This window comes from Pan troglodytes, chromosome 15 (genome assembly GCF_028858775.2).
Source record: "Pan troglodytes isolate AG18354 chromosome 15, NHGRI_mPanTro3-v2.0_pri, whole genome shotgun sequence".
Lineage (NCBI taxonomy): Eukaryota > Metazoa > Chordata > Mammalia > Primates > Hominidae > Pan > Pan troglodytes.
The window spans coordinates 43,298,696-43,312,875 of NC_072413.2; the positions used below are offsets into that span (position 1 = coordinate 43,298,696).

The 14,180-nt window shown below is 37.2% G+C and overlaps 1 protein-coding gene across 3 annotated transcripts in view; it reads right to left on the minus strand.

Moving 5' to 3' along the window:
- MIS18BP1 (MIS18 binding protein 1) overlaps window positions 1-14,180 on the minus strand; it is a 49,848-nt gene that overhangs the window by 17,002 nt on the left and 18,666 nt on the right. For 2 of the 3 annotated variants that reach the window (XM_522841.7, XM_009427759.5), the window contains 5 exons: window positions 11,585-11,672; window positions 10,005-10,162; window positions 6,519-6,670; window positions 5,563-5,656; window positions 2,732-3,560 (listed from right to left, as the gene is read on the minus strand). In XM_522841.7, coding sequence (XP_522841.5) covers window positions 2,732-3,560; window positions 5,563-5,656; window positions 6,519-6,670; window positions 10,005-10,162; window positions 11,585-11,672 — 1,321 coding nt within the window. The remainder of the gene's footprint in view (window positions 1-2,731; window positions 3,561-5,562; window positions 5,657-6,518; window positions 6,671-10,004; window positions 10,163-11,584; window positions 11,673-14,180) is intronic. The other variant, XM_063792892.1, reaches the window with a different exon arrangement.

A 14,180-nucleotide genomic window follows, 5' to 3' on the forward strand; every position in this document is an offset into this window, starting at 1 on the left:
AATAAAAGAAGCCGGGCACGGTGGCTCAAGCCTGTAATCCCAGCACTTTGGGAGGCCAAGGCGGGAGGATCACGAGGTCAGGAGATCGAGACCATCCTGGCTAACACGGTGAAACCCCGTCTCTACTGAAAATACAAAAAATTAGCCGGCGTGGTCGCGGGCGTCTGTAGTCCCAGCTACTCGGGAGGCTGAGGCAGGAGAATGGTGTGAACCTGGGAGGTGGAGCTTGCAGTGAGCGGAGATCGCGCCACTGCACTCCAGCCTGGGCGACAGAGCAAGACTCCGTTTCAAAAATAAATAAATAAAATAAAATAAAATAAATGAATATTTTCTACTTTCCTTTAAGTCTTCTTCTTTGACCCACAGATTAGTTATATGTATTAATAAGTTATTTAATTTTCAACCACTTGGAAATTTTCCTATCTTTATTTTATTGATTTGTAGTTTAATTCAATTATCAGAGAATATGCTTTGTATGATTTCAGCTATTTTAAATCTGTTAAGAGGTTTTATGATCTATCTTGATGAATGATCAACCTATCCTTGGAAATAACCTATTCTTTTTCTTATTATTGGGTGGAATGTTCTGTAAATGTGAATCATACAAATGACTGATGGTGTTGTTCAGTTCTATATCCCTGCTAATTTTCAGTCAGTTCTATCAAATACCAAGAGAGGAGCAGTGTGGTTTCCTATAACTGGATTTGACTATCCTTGTAGTTTAGTCCGCTGCTTTCACTTGTCAGTTTTTAACTCACGTATTTTGAGGTTTTATTGTCAGGTGCATACACACTTAGGAATTTTATGCCTTCCTGGTGACTGACCCTTCTATCATTTGTAATGTCTTTCTTTATTCCTGGTTATTTTCTTCCTACTAAAGTCTATTTTGACAGATATTAATATAGCCACTCAAGCTTTCTTTTGATTTGTGTTTAGACAGTATTTTTCTATCCTTTTAACCTACCTATATCATTATATTTAAAGTGAGTTTCTTGTATACAGCATATAGTTAGATCATGTTTTAGAATTCATTCTGACAATGTGTCTTTTAATTGGTATGTTTAGACCATTTAATTTAATTATGTTGGATTTAGGTCAATAATTTTATTATTTGTTTTCTGCTTGTTCCATGTAAAAAAATCCTCCACTTCTCTTCTTCTTTGCCTTCTTTTGGGCTATTTGATTTTCCAGTATTTTAATTTATGTTTGAAATTATTTCTTTGTATAGTTTTTTTAGAAGTTGCTCTAGGGATGACATTAAATATACTTAACTTCAACAGTCTACTTAGAATCAATATTTTACTGCTTCAAGTGAAATGTTAATATTTTTATTTTAGCAGGTCATCAACCTGATGGTATCCCAAGCTATACGTTCAGTCTACTATCATTGTTGTTTCAATGTCAGTTTCATTTTTCAAAGCTCTGCAGTGCTGTTAGGATCTTCCTGTGTGTAGGACACTGAGTAGCTAGCCTAGAAACTGGGTGTGGTCTACTGTTTAGTTCAGTTCTCAGTCTTTTATATGCTCTTTAGGACCATGTCCACATATGTACAACTCCTGGGTGGCATAGAAGTTCATAAACAACTTTATGGGGTTGCTTTTCCTACTTCCTCTCTTTCCGTGATTTCTGGTTCCCTGGAGTTTCCGTTGTCAGTGCTCTGGCCAGAAAGCTGGGGCTTTTATTACTCTGCTCTGCTGTATGCCTCACACAACTGAATTTTTGTCCAGTACCAAGCAACAGACAACAGAAAGAGAACAGAAGCAACAGGTACTTGCCCCACTATTTTGAGACAACCATTCCTAATTGTAGAGAAGGTTCTCATCTCTCAGAGTTTTAGATATATCTCAGCCCCAGCTGATGCTGTGATTGCATGGGGACTGAGTTAAGAGAAAAGACAAAAACAAAACAAAAACAAACAAACTAAACACTGGGGATTTCCTCTACTGTTTCTGAGTGTCAGAAGTCCCCCCTTCTGCTCCTCAACCCAGAACTGGAGAGCTCCTCTTTAAACTCTCTTTGTTACCCTTCAGTGCCCACTTCTAGGTTTCTAGTATCCTTGAGTCTCACTTGTGGGGCACCAAACAAACTTTACTATTTATAACACTTGTTAGGCCGGGCACGGTGGCTTATGCCTATTAATCCCAGCACTTTGGGAAGCCAAGGTGGGCGGATCATTAGGTCAGGAGTTCAAGACCAGCCTGACCAACATGGTGAAACCTCATCTCTACTAAAAATATAAAAATTAGCCAGGCGTGGCAGCATGCGCCTGTGGTCCCAGCTACTCAGGAGGCTGAGGCAGGAGAATCGCTTGAACCTGGGAGGCAGAGGTTGCAGTAACCGGGATTGTGGCATTGCACTCCAGACGGGGCAGCAGAGCGAAACTCCGTCTCAATCAAAACAAAACAAAACAAAAAACAAAAAAATGCATTTCTTAAAATATGAAGCTACGTGAGAGAGTACTATTTGGCTATCTTGAAATATTACATGGGAATGAAAAGGTCACTTTTACTTTCCTCATACTTAGGCTTTCCTCGTACTTTCCTCATATTAGAGATGACCACAAAAATACCACTAGGAGTTATGTGTAGTCTATCTCCATTCCCTGTACAAATTATAATTTCTCCCTTTTTTTAATGACATCTTCCATGTTAACCCCTTATTGCTGTTTTTATGTCTTTAACTGTCTTGTGGCTGCTCTGTAGATATTTCAGAATGAAATCTAACTACTTACCAATGAAGTTTCTGTAACTCCTTCTCATTCCATTCCTTATCCTGAATTAAACCAGGTAAGCATTCTAAGGGATGCCTATTTGTCTTATCAGATCCTACTGCCTCAGTAATTGGAAACTCTTTCCTAACACCAGACTTCTGAAGAGTTTCTTTGACGGAAGGTCTAGCTTTCTTTTGTTTGATATAAAATTCATTTTCACTTTCTTCAGTTTCAGGTTCCAAAATCACTGGAATATTACTTGTGTTTCTTGTGCTCTTTCTCAGGTGAACCACTGCTTCTTTGGTGTTTCCTGCTTTGGTTTTCTTAACTTCAGCTTTCCTTTTAATTTCCTTTTCTGTTTCACTTTCTTCACTTGACAAATCTGGTGAGGACTGATGCTTATAAAATGACATAGCTACCTGATTTTCTATTTTCTTCAATTTTGGTAATCGTCTGGTATTTTTCTTAAAGTCAGAGGTGAGCATTTGTTCCTTTTCAAGGTTAGATATTTTTATTTTCTGGTTGACAGTAAGTAAGTCACGTTCATCGCAATCTTCCTTGTTTTTACTTTTATGACCTTCAAATGTATTTTCTAAAGTCCCCATGGACTTGCTGATGGGACTTTTTTTTTGACACTCTGGTATTACAAAATCTGTTACTGCTTTGATGGTGCCAGCGGACAGATTATACCTCATGCATCTTTGCTCTATCACTTTTCTAGATTTAAGTGGTGTTACTAAAATATAAGCTTTCTTCTGATTGATGGCCATGTATTTTCTTTCTTCATCTGAGAAAAACTGTTCCCTTGAGGTTAGAATATCAATGGATACATCCAATTCTTCAGTTGTCTCTTTAATTTCATAAGACAAAACCAAAGACCAAAATCTCAAATTAGCTATAAACAAATATAAGCACAGAAAATATATTTTCACAAATAAAAGATACTATTTTTATCCACGAGCTACACTGTATACCCACCTGTCATATTAATCTTTCTGAAGCCCAGGTCTATTCAGACCACTGCCCCTTCAACTGTAAACATATACTATTGTTTATACAAACCTGACAGTGACTTCTCACAGTCTTTTAGTAGACATATAAATAAGCTCCTCTGCCTGGCCTTCCACATAGTTCCAATCTCTCACTGTTGTCAAAATCTCAACTATATTCTATGTTCAGAACCACACCACTTGCTATTTCTCAGATTTTCTTGGTTCTCCACTTTTAATAATGTTGTCCACTCTGCTTTGAAAATGTTCTTCATTCATCTATAAACAAAATCACTACCTGCTTCGATTTTATTCTCTAACCCACCTAGTGTACAAACTTGTACACATTCCCTATACTGAATAAAAGCTCTCCTTCAAGTTTCCAGAATACTTTAAATAATGCCATGTTTGACAGTGAGACATGTATTATAATTGCACACTTGTCTTTCAATCAGACTGGAAAAAATAATTAATGGTTAGAACTTTATCTGTATGGTTTGATTTTTTTTTTGCTGGAGTTAGTACAGAGCCTTTCACATATACAGTAGGCAATAAGTAAATACTTGTTAAATCAAAGCCCTGGAGGTAAAATATTCAGAAGATATAAGAAAACCAGTAGAGTCACTGAAACCTTACTAAGTATTATATGAGCTGTGCTAGTTAGGAGGACATGGAACTCCATCTGCATGGTTCCACTTTCATTGCCAATGGTGGTCATAGAAACACACTCAAAATGAATCCCCCCAAACACCATGAAGTACAAAACAAGCAAAAGAGAACAACCTGAGAATCTTATATTATACCTTGTCACTAAAGAAAGCAAATTAAAATGAGAACAATTCACCAATTCAAAACCTAAGTAATGAGAAGTCAAACTAACTGAAACTATCCAACTGTAATTAGAAATACATATAAACTGCAAATCATCCCACTGTCATAGAAATATATTACAAGAAACTCCACATATTATGTGCCATTGTTTACAAGATGACTGACAGAATGAGACTGATAGATAATATTGAATGCTGGGGAGAAAAGAAGCCTCTAAGTTACAATCCGTGGAAAAAGGTACTAATCAAAATAATTTAGAAAGTGTCTGCAAGATTTTCCACTGGCATCATATATCTTCAAATTATGAGAAAAGTATTTTCTTCTAACTCCTCATATAAATCCAATTCAGATGTTTAACTGGGAATTTGAAAATTTTCAACATTATAATTTTGAACAATATTTCCATTCAGAGTATTTGTTAATTTTAATAAATTATTTAATAAAGATCCAGCTATCTTGGATACTTAAACCGAATATGAACTCGGAAGTATAAGTAGCACTGCTTTCCTATCTTCTTCAAACAAATAAATGTTCTTCACTTTCACTTCTTTTCACTTATAAGAGGAAATAAAACACAAAAAAATGCTATAAAGCTAATGGATTTAGCTCAACATGAAATTGTAAACTTGCTAACATGTAGACGAAAGCCTCTAAATTACGGCATGCAGGATTCCAATTAAATCACTCTGAAAATCCACACTTAAAACTAAATTATTGTACTAAATTCATAAAAGGATTCACTCTTTACACATTCCTGTAAGCATATTTTAAATGATATATAGTTTTGTGATCTAAACAAATATTTTAGTACCCAGATTAAAGAAGGCAAACCTGTAAGTATAGGTGGTTTTTAAAAGGGCTATTTTATTATGAAAATCATCTTATGTAAAAATAACAAAACCAAACATTTAAAAACATTAAATAATTTGCCATTTTACATGAGGAAATTTACAAGATCACTTTTATCATATTAAAAACATTTCACATAGTAGCTTTCTGCTTATGATTAAAAAACCATTAAAGATATATTACCTTGCTTCTGACTTTTTATTATCCTTTCATTTGTTCTTTCACCAATTTTTAGTTTCTTTGAAGACATTTTATATTCTTTTTTTCCAATTAATTCCTTCAAAACAAAAAGATACCTAGGTTTTATTTTAAAACTACTACCAAAACATGATCTGAAGCATTTTCATAGTATGCATCAAGCATACAAATTTCTAGGTACTTACAGTTCCGCAAATTTCATTAGTGGACACATTCCGAAACTCACTTGCCAGACCTTGAGCACTACGAGCAACATCTGGGAATCCATTATCCTACATATTTTCTACATTAATTTAATACTTTGTGGTTTTTCAAGTGCTTTTAAAAATATGCTTTATTTAAGCTTTACTCTAAAAGCTAAAACTTTTATCGTTGCCTGCATTTTTTCATTGAGAGACAGGGAAAATAAATATCAAGACATTCAGTCCCCAAGTAAATGAAAAGCTGATACTTGAAAAACAGAACTCTTGGCTGGGCGCAGTGGCTCACGACTGTAATCCCAGCACTTTGGGAGGCAGAGGTGGGTGAATCACAAGGTCAGGAGTTCGAGACCAGCCTGGCCAATATGGTGAAACCCCGTTACTACTAAAAATACAAAAATTAGCCAGGCGTGGTGGTGCATGCCTGTAGTCCCAGCTACTCGGGAAGCTGAGGCAGGAGAATCACTCGAACCCAGGAGGTGGAGGTTGAGGCAGGAGAATCACTCGAACCCAGGAGGTGGAGGTTGAGGCAGGAGAATCACTTGAACCCAGGAGGCAGAGGGTGCAATAAGCCGAGATCACGCCACTGCACTCCAGCCTGGGCAACAGAGGGAGACTCCATCTCAAAAGAAAAAAAAAAAAAACAGAACTCACGTCCCTGATATGGTCCCAAACCTTTTCAGTAGTAAATCACCCTTCTAAATATCAACTTGAACTATACAGTGTACAATAAAGCCTTACCTGATTAGATAAGTCATCTCCTCCTCCATTTTGAATAGTATTATTTATTTGGTCATCTGGGAACCTTAATGTTGGTTTATTTTGGCAATTACTGTGGCACATGTTTAATTCTGTAGCTCCTGGTGACTCACTGTGCTTATTACTCTTCAGTTCTATGAATACAAAGATGGAGATTTCAATAAATGGTTATATAAAAGAGAAGCTGCTTTTCTACATGAAGAATTAACTTTGACGCTAGGTGTAGTGGCTCACGCCTGTAATCCCAGCACTCTGGGAGGCCGAGGGAGGAGGATTGCTTGAGCCCAGGAGTTCAAGACTAGCCTAGGCAAAATAGTGATACACTGATTCTACAAAGAATAAAAGGTTGGTGCAAGCCTATGGTCCCAGATACTTGGGAGCCTGAGGTGGGAGGATCACTTGAGCCAGGGAGGTCGAGGCTGCAGTGAGCCGTGATTGTGCCACTGTACTCCAGCCTGGGTGACAGAGCAACATCATGTCTCAGAAATAATAATGATAATCTGTCTAATCCCTCTGTCATAAATATTTGTTATAATTTGACTAGGATATAAAGCAATTTTATTTGGAAAGAATCACTCTGTATAGGGCTATATTTTGTTTGAATCACTTTTTTTCCTTCAAAAAAAAATTTAAAAAGCCTAGACAGCCATATTATTCACGACCATCTGTTTTGGATCTCCTTTGTCACATCTAAAGACAGAATAGTAAGGTTAATCCATTTTGTAAATAAAAATTCCTGTTCATCCTAACTGCACATCAACTAAATAGAAAGCTAATAACTGTTCTTCTTCTATTTCTTCATGTATGTAGAATTATGTTTCAACTAGTTTATGTACTCCAATGTATAAATTTCTGTAATTAAAATTTTGAGCAAAACTAAATTATACAGTATATAATATATGCTCAACAAACAGTTACTAAGCTGGAATTCTAGGTAAGTTAAAACAGATTCATAAAAAGTATAAAAACATTTTGTTATTTTTCTAGAAGCTATTCTTTAAAGATGTACTGACTAGTCCTTGCTCTTGAAAATATTACCATATAATGAAGGAGGCTTCTATTATGATAGGTCATTTATCATATACTCTGGTAAGTGTAATAACAGAGATAAAGTGCTTTAAGAGCAATACTATGATACACAAGTACTTTTTAGGCAAATCATTAAAACACATACATAAAATTACATTATCTTAAATTAACACGGGTTGGTACCTTTACATAACCTTAGCTATATAATGTTAGATGTGGTTTTGTTTTTTTCATGCAAAGTGCAATGATAATAATAAAATTAATAACAGCCCCAACCACCACTCAAAATAACTTACGTGATATGAAGATAGTGTCTAACAGTTTCATTAAGAAAAGATCTAATGAATCACACTAGAAAAATGATGCAATCATAACAGAATATATTAATATTTGCCCCTAAACCAAGATCCCTGGGGGTGGGGGTGGGGGGAATCATGCCTTATTCATCTCTAAGTTCCTAAAACTTAATAGACCAGGGTTCATGGAAAGCCCTTTAAAAATGTTGACACCAGATGCCATGTTTCATGTCTATAATCCCAGCACTTTGGGAGGCCAAGGTGGGAGGACTGCTTGAGGCCAGGAGTAGGAGACCAGCCTGGCAACACAGTAGGATCCCATCTCTACAAGAAATAAAAAACAAGCCAAGTGCAGTACTGTATGCCTGTAGTCCCAGCTACTTTGGAGGCTGAGGTGGGAGGATTGCTTGAACCAAGGAGGTTGAGGCTGCAGTGAGCCATGATTGCACCACTATATTCCAGCCTGGGAGACAGAGCAAGACCCTGTCTCAAAAAAAAAAAAAAAAAAAAAAAAAAACAACTGCTGAGTGATTTTCCTACGGACACAGCTGGTATGTAAAATAGTTTACCAAACTTTAGTCTTTTAAATTTGTATTCATTTCTCTTGTCAATAGCTTTCTTAAACACTTTACTGATAATATTTGCAATTAAGATCAAATCCCTAATAAGTGCTGGCTCTAAGTGAAATGGGGTACAGGAAGAGGTAAGAACCAAGACTAAAGACTAACAAATGATTAAAAGTGAGATATACTGTCAAGGATTTTCTTGTTTTAGGAGTAAAAAAGTAGAGAGCAGGTGCCGAAGCCCCAAGGTTCCAGCATACTCAAGATGCTCCAGCAATAAAAATAGGCAATATGCCTAATTTAGGGAAAATAGGATGACTTTTGATAAAAAGAGGAAGGGTTGAGAAGGAACTAGGGCAATGGTAAGTGACTTTTTGCTAGCTCTGGGGAAGCAGTCATCTACATATTTAACGTATTCCTTTCTCTGCATTAGAAAGGATAAGAAAGTTTCAAGGGTGGAAGTTCAAATGCAGGTTGGGGAGTGGTTAGAATAGGATACAGGTACATTTATATCCAGTATGGTGCTATGTTTTTGGCAGAAGGATTCCTGAACTCTTTCAAGTTTTGGAAGTTCTGTAAAGCTCTTAGTTCCAAGTTTAAGGCAAAATCAGCAGAAATGTTTACAACATATTTTAGTAACTTTTACTCATCTATATTGTTTAGAAAGAGCTGTAAGTTAATGTTCATACATTTTTATACAAGTGAAGCAGATTATAGTGTTGGCAAAGAGCTGATACAGAACAGTTCTGCTCTGGCAAGTTGGTCTCCTTATTAAAAAAGAGAGAGAAAAAAAAGAACAGTTCTGCAATCTATCGTTACAGCAATGGTCATTCAAGAAAAGCATTTTCTTGAATTCCATTTCTTCCATGAAAGGAAACAGATTTTGCCTATCCGTAGGAATGAAATTTAGTACAAAAATAATATATGTCTTTACAACAGGTTTGCGGTAGGTTGGCAGCTTAAATACTTTGGGTCAAGGAAATTAAAAGAACAATCATCTTTCATTAATTTGTTTACCAGTGTTCTTTGGTATTCTGATTAATAAAAAGGTAATTATTATTATTATTATTATTTTTTGAGACAGTGCCTCACTCTGATGCCCAAACTGGAGTGTTGTAGCACAAACATGGTTCATTACAGCCTCAACCATCTGAGCTCAAGCGATCCTCCCACTTTAGCCTCTCAAGAAGATGGGAACACAGGCATGCACTACCATGTGTGGCTAATTTTTTTGACTTTTAGTAGAGACAGGGTCTCGTCATGTTATCCAGGCTGGTCTCAAACTCCTGAGCTCAAGCGATCCTTGCGCTTCAGCCTCCCAAAGTGCTGGGATTACAGGCATAAGTCACTGGGCCCAGGCAAAGGTGGTATTTGATGAAGCAAGCTGAATCCTGACCATGATTAATCTGTATTATAGTTACTTCTCATATAGTAGTGAAGAAGCAGGAATGTGGGGGCAGTATAAGTCAAAGAATACTATACTATACACATTACTACTATACACATTATAAACCATAAACAATGTAGACCATGTAAGAACTTAACCACTGTACCAACAGAGAAGTAAAGACAAAACATACCCAAGTTATCACAATCAAAATCGTAAGTGGTGGTGGCTCTTTGAGCGGTATCTGTTTGGTTTTCTCGTGCATCATTTTTCATTGATTTCCTTATGTCACGGACAGATCTTCCAGTTTTCTGTTTTTGTTTGGTCTTTTCCCTGTTCTTTTCACCAGCCCTTTAAAAACAATTATTTTATTTTTCCTTAATACTGATTCTCAAAAAAACAAAACAAAAAAAATCTTCATAAATAAATAAAAACCCCTCACATAAAGCTCTTTCCACCCAGGCAGGGTATCTTTAATCTTACATTATTAATCCTTCATGGCTTTCACTCCCTTCCTTCACAAAGAACTGAGGTGTAACATCTTAAGTCAGAGGACTCAAATATGATCTCCAAACTGCTTCCTACTATATGCTCTTATAATTCCTACTTAAACTGATATTATAGGAAAACTACAGGACAACTGCCAGTTGCCTGTTTTTGTAAATGAAGTTTATTAAAACACTGCCACGCTAATTCATGTATATATTATCTATGGCTGCTCTTCTGCTACAAAGGCAGAGTTGAATAGCTGCAATAGGGGCAATATGCCTGCAAGAATATTATCTTTACAGAATATGCCCTTTACAGAAAAAAACTGCCAGCCCCCGTTACCAGTTATTATATTTGTGCTGTGATTAAGTTTAAAGTCCGTATCCCCTATGAGCTCCACAAGGGCAAGAATAAATCAAATTCTTCTGTCTTTCACCAGCATCAACTATAGTGTCTGTAAAGTAGCAGACACTCCATAACTACTGAGAAAATGAATGAAAAAAAAGGAGGAAGAACTGCACATTAGTATTTAATAACTGCATGCCTTCTGAAGGGTAAATGATTAGAATTACTCTTTGACATATGTCAAAAGTTTTATTTTCCTTTGAGATTTACTAAATACAACAGAAGTTCTAGTAAAATGTTATTGCTTCTGAAATGCTTCACAGACCAAAGCAAACTTCAAAACTGGCATTTCAGGCAGGTGCGGTGTCTCACGCCTATAATCCCAGCACTTTGGGAGGCCGATGCGGGTGGATCACGAGGTCAGGAGATCGAGACCATCCTGGCTAACATGGTGAAACCCTGTCTCTACTAAAAATACAAAAAAATTAGCCAGGTGTGGTGGCGGGCGCCTGTAGTCCCAGCTACTCGGGAGGCTGAGGCAGGAGAATGGCGTGAACCCGAGAGGCGGAGCTTGCAATGAGCTGAGGTCGCGCCACTGCACTCCAGCCTGGGCGACAGAGCCAGATTCCATCTCAAAAAACAAACAAACAAACAAAAAACTGGCATTTCAGACAAATACCTAAAACAGGTGCACTTAATTAAATGTAAATTGTACCTCAGGCCAGGCACAGTGGCTCATGCCTGTAATCCCAACACTTTGGGAGGCTGAGACAGGCGGATCACTTGTAGCCAGGAGTTCGAGACCAGTCTGGCCAACATGACGAAACCCCATCTCTATTAAAAATACAAAAATTAGCTGGACATGGTGGCACACACATAATTAAATGTAAATTATATCTCAATAAAGTTGACTTCTAAAAACATAAAACAACATTTTACCTTAATTGTTCCAGAAAATTATCAATGTGCTCTTTCCAATTTTCTGGAAATCCAAACATAAATTTCCTTATGAGATAATTTGGATATCCTATTTAAGGATAAACAACAACAACAAAAAGTATTTAAAAGCCTAGAATTTTAAACAGATATCATTAATTCATTATATCATTCAAGAAATATGCACCTATTGCTTAATATGTGCCAGGTACTATTATAGATATTCAGAATTCAGCAGTAAACAAAGCAGACAAAAACTCCTATCCTCATGGAACTTGGCTTCTAATGTGGAAAAAAGTAGCTAACCAATAAGTACAATATCTTGTTTGTTAGATGGTTATGCAGGGATGGTGGACAGGTGTATCGATATGTCCATGGGGGAGTAGAGGGGTGAACAGCAATTTAAAAAAGGATAATCAGGGAAGTCTTCAATGAAATAGCATCATTTGAACAAAGTGATTGAGCTATGTGGCAATATTGGGTTAGAATACTGGAAACAAAACATAAAGGGAAAGGCAAGAGTATACCTGGCCTGTTTGAAACAATTAGGAGTCCAGTATACTTGAAGTGGCATGAGGAGGGGGTTAGAACTTGGGAGGCCACTCAGATGGGTAACAGAGGCAGTAGGAAGCATGAGAGATTATAATATAAGGCCTTAGAGTCATTTTATAGAACTGGCCATTTACTTTGGACAAGATGAGAAGCTATGGAAAGATTCCAAGCAAAGGAGCTACAGGATCTAATTTACTTTAACGGGACTGCTAAAGCAAACTGCTATTTTGAGAAGAACCTGTGGAAGAGCAAGGGAAGAAAGAATGAGACCAGTTAGGAGGCCACTGTAATGATACAAATTATGAGGAAAGTCTGGACTACAGTGATGCTGCAGAGGTCTGAGTTTGGGATATATTTTGGAGATATATTAATAGGATGTACTGACACACACACACTGATGTGGGTATGAGAGAAACTGAGAATTTAAGGATGCCTCCAAGAATTCTGGCTACTGGACACATGGAAAGATGGGGAAGAATATAGGTTAAGCAAATTTAAGGGAGAAGATCAGGTTTTAGATTTATTAAGTTTGAAATGCCTACAGACATCCTAGTGGAGATGTCAAATAAGCAGGTGGAAAATGAACTGGGTACTAAGGGGAGAGGTCTTGGTTTGAGATATGAAATTGGCATTCATCATCATATAAATTATATTTAATGACTAAAAGGAATCAGCATACCACGCAGTGTATTAAAAGAAAGAGCCCCAAGCTACCCCATTATTAGAAAAAATGGAGAAATACACAAAGAAACTAAGAAGGAAGAGGCAGTCAGGCAGCATAAAAATTGGAATATGGTATTAGAGAAGCTAAGTAAAGTATTTCAAAAAGGTAAGGATGATTAACTCTGTTCAAAGTGTATACTGAATGTAGCAATGTGGAGGCCACTGGTGACTTTGATACAGGTTGTTTTGGTGAAGAACTGGAGGTTAAAGACAATTCAAGAAAAAAAAAAGAAAATTCAAGAGAAATTAGATTTACAGAAGTAAATATAAACAAACTATATGAATTGTTTTGCTATAAATGAGAGCAATACTGGCTAAAAGGAGAAATGTGTTTAAAAGAGAAATAAAAAAAAAAGGAGAAGGGAGTGTTACTGGAATAACGTCCTTAAGTAAAAGAGAAAATGAGAGCTAGTGTACAAATGGAGAGGCTGACATAGACAGTAACGTGCTAGTTCATCCATAATAAAAGCAGGTGCTAATCCAAGCAGGTGAGTAGATGTGGTAAAGAAATATCCTGATTGTTCCTCTTGCTCAGGTGCTCTGCCCTCTCCCCTACTTTGCCCATCTGAGAGAGGGTAAAAAGGAGGAGGTATTGGAGATTTGTCAAAATATGAAGGAGTCATCAGGAAGGTTGGGAGAGTGAATGAATTAGGGAAATATGGTAGGATACCAAGCAGCACCAAGAAACCACTAAGGGACTGTAACTTGTTGCTAGTAAACATAAATTTAGACTACTTGGATGTGTTTTTCTCCAGTTATATTCAGCTGTGTGCAAGGCATAGGTGGAAAATTAGGTTACACCAGGACTGGAGTGGTGCCAGGTAGGTTCAACAAAGAGAGGAATCAGGGAGTTAAATTATATTCTTATAACATAATTCCTTGTAAATAAGGAGTATTTCATTTGATATTTTAAAACTGACACAAATTAGGCTGGGCACAGTGGCTCATGCCAGTAATCCCAACACTTTGGGAGACTGAGGTGGGCAGATCACATGAGGTCACAAGTTCAAGACCAGCCTGGCCAACATGGTGACACCCTGTCTCAAAAATCAGCTGTGCACTGTGGCACACTCCTGTAGTCCCAGCTACTCGGGAGGCTGAGGCATGAATAATCGCTTGAACTTAGGAGGTGGAGGTTGCAGTGAGCTGAGATCACGCCACTACACTCCAGCCTGGGCAACAGAGCAAGACTCCATCTCCAAAAAAAAAAAAAAAAAACCCCAAGCCTCTTAACACTTCTGTATCCATTCCCTGGGGGCATATGTGGATCCTGTGCATGAAAAGGACTGGCCACAGGAAACCACGGATGTTGTTCCAGGCTTAT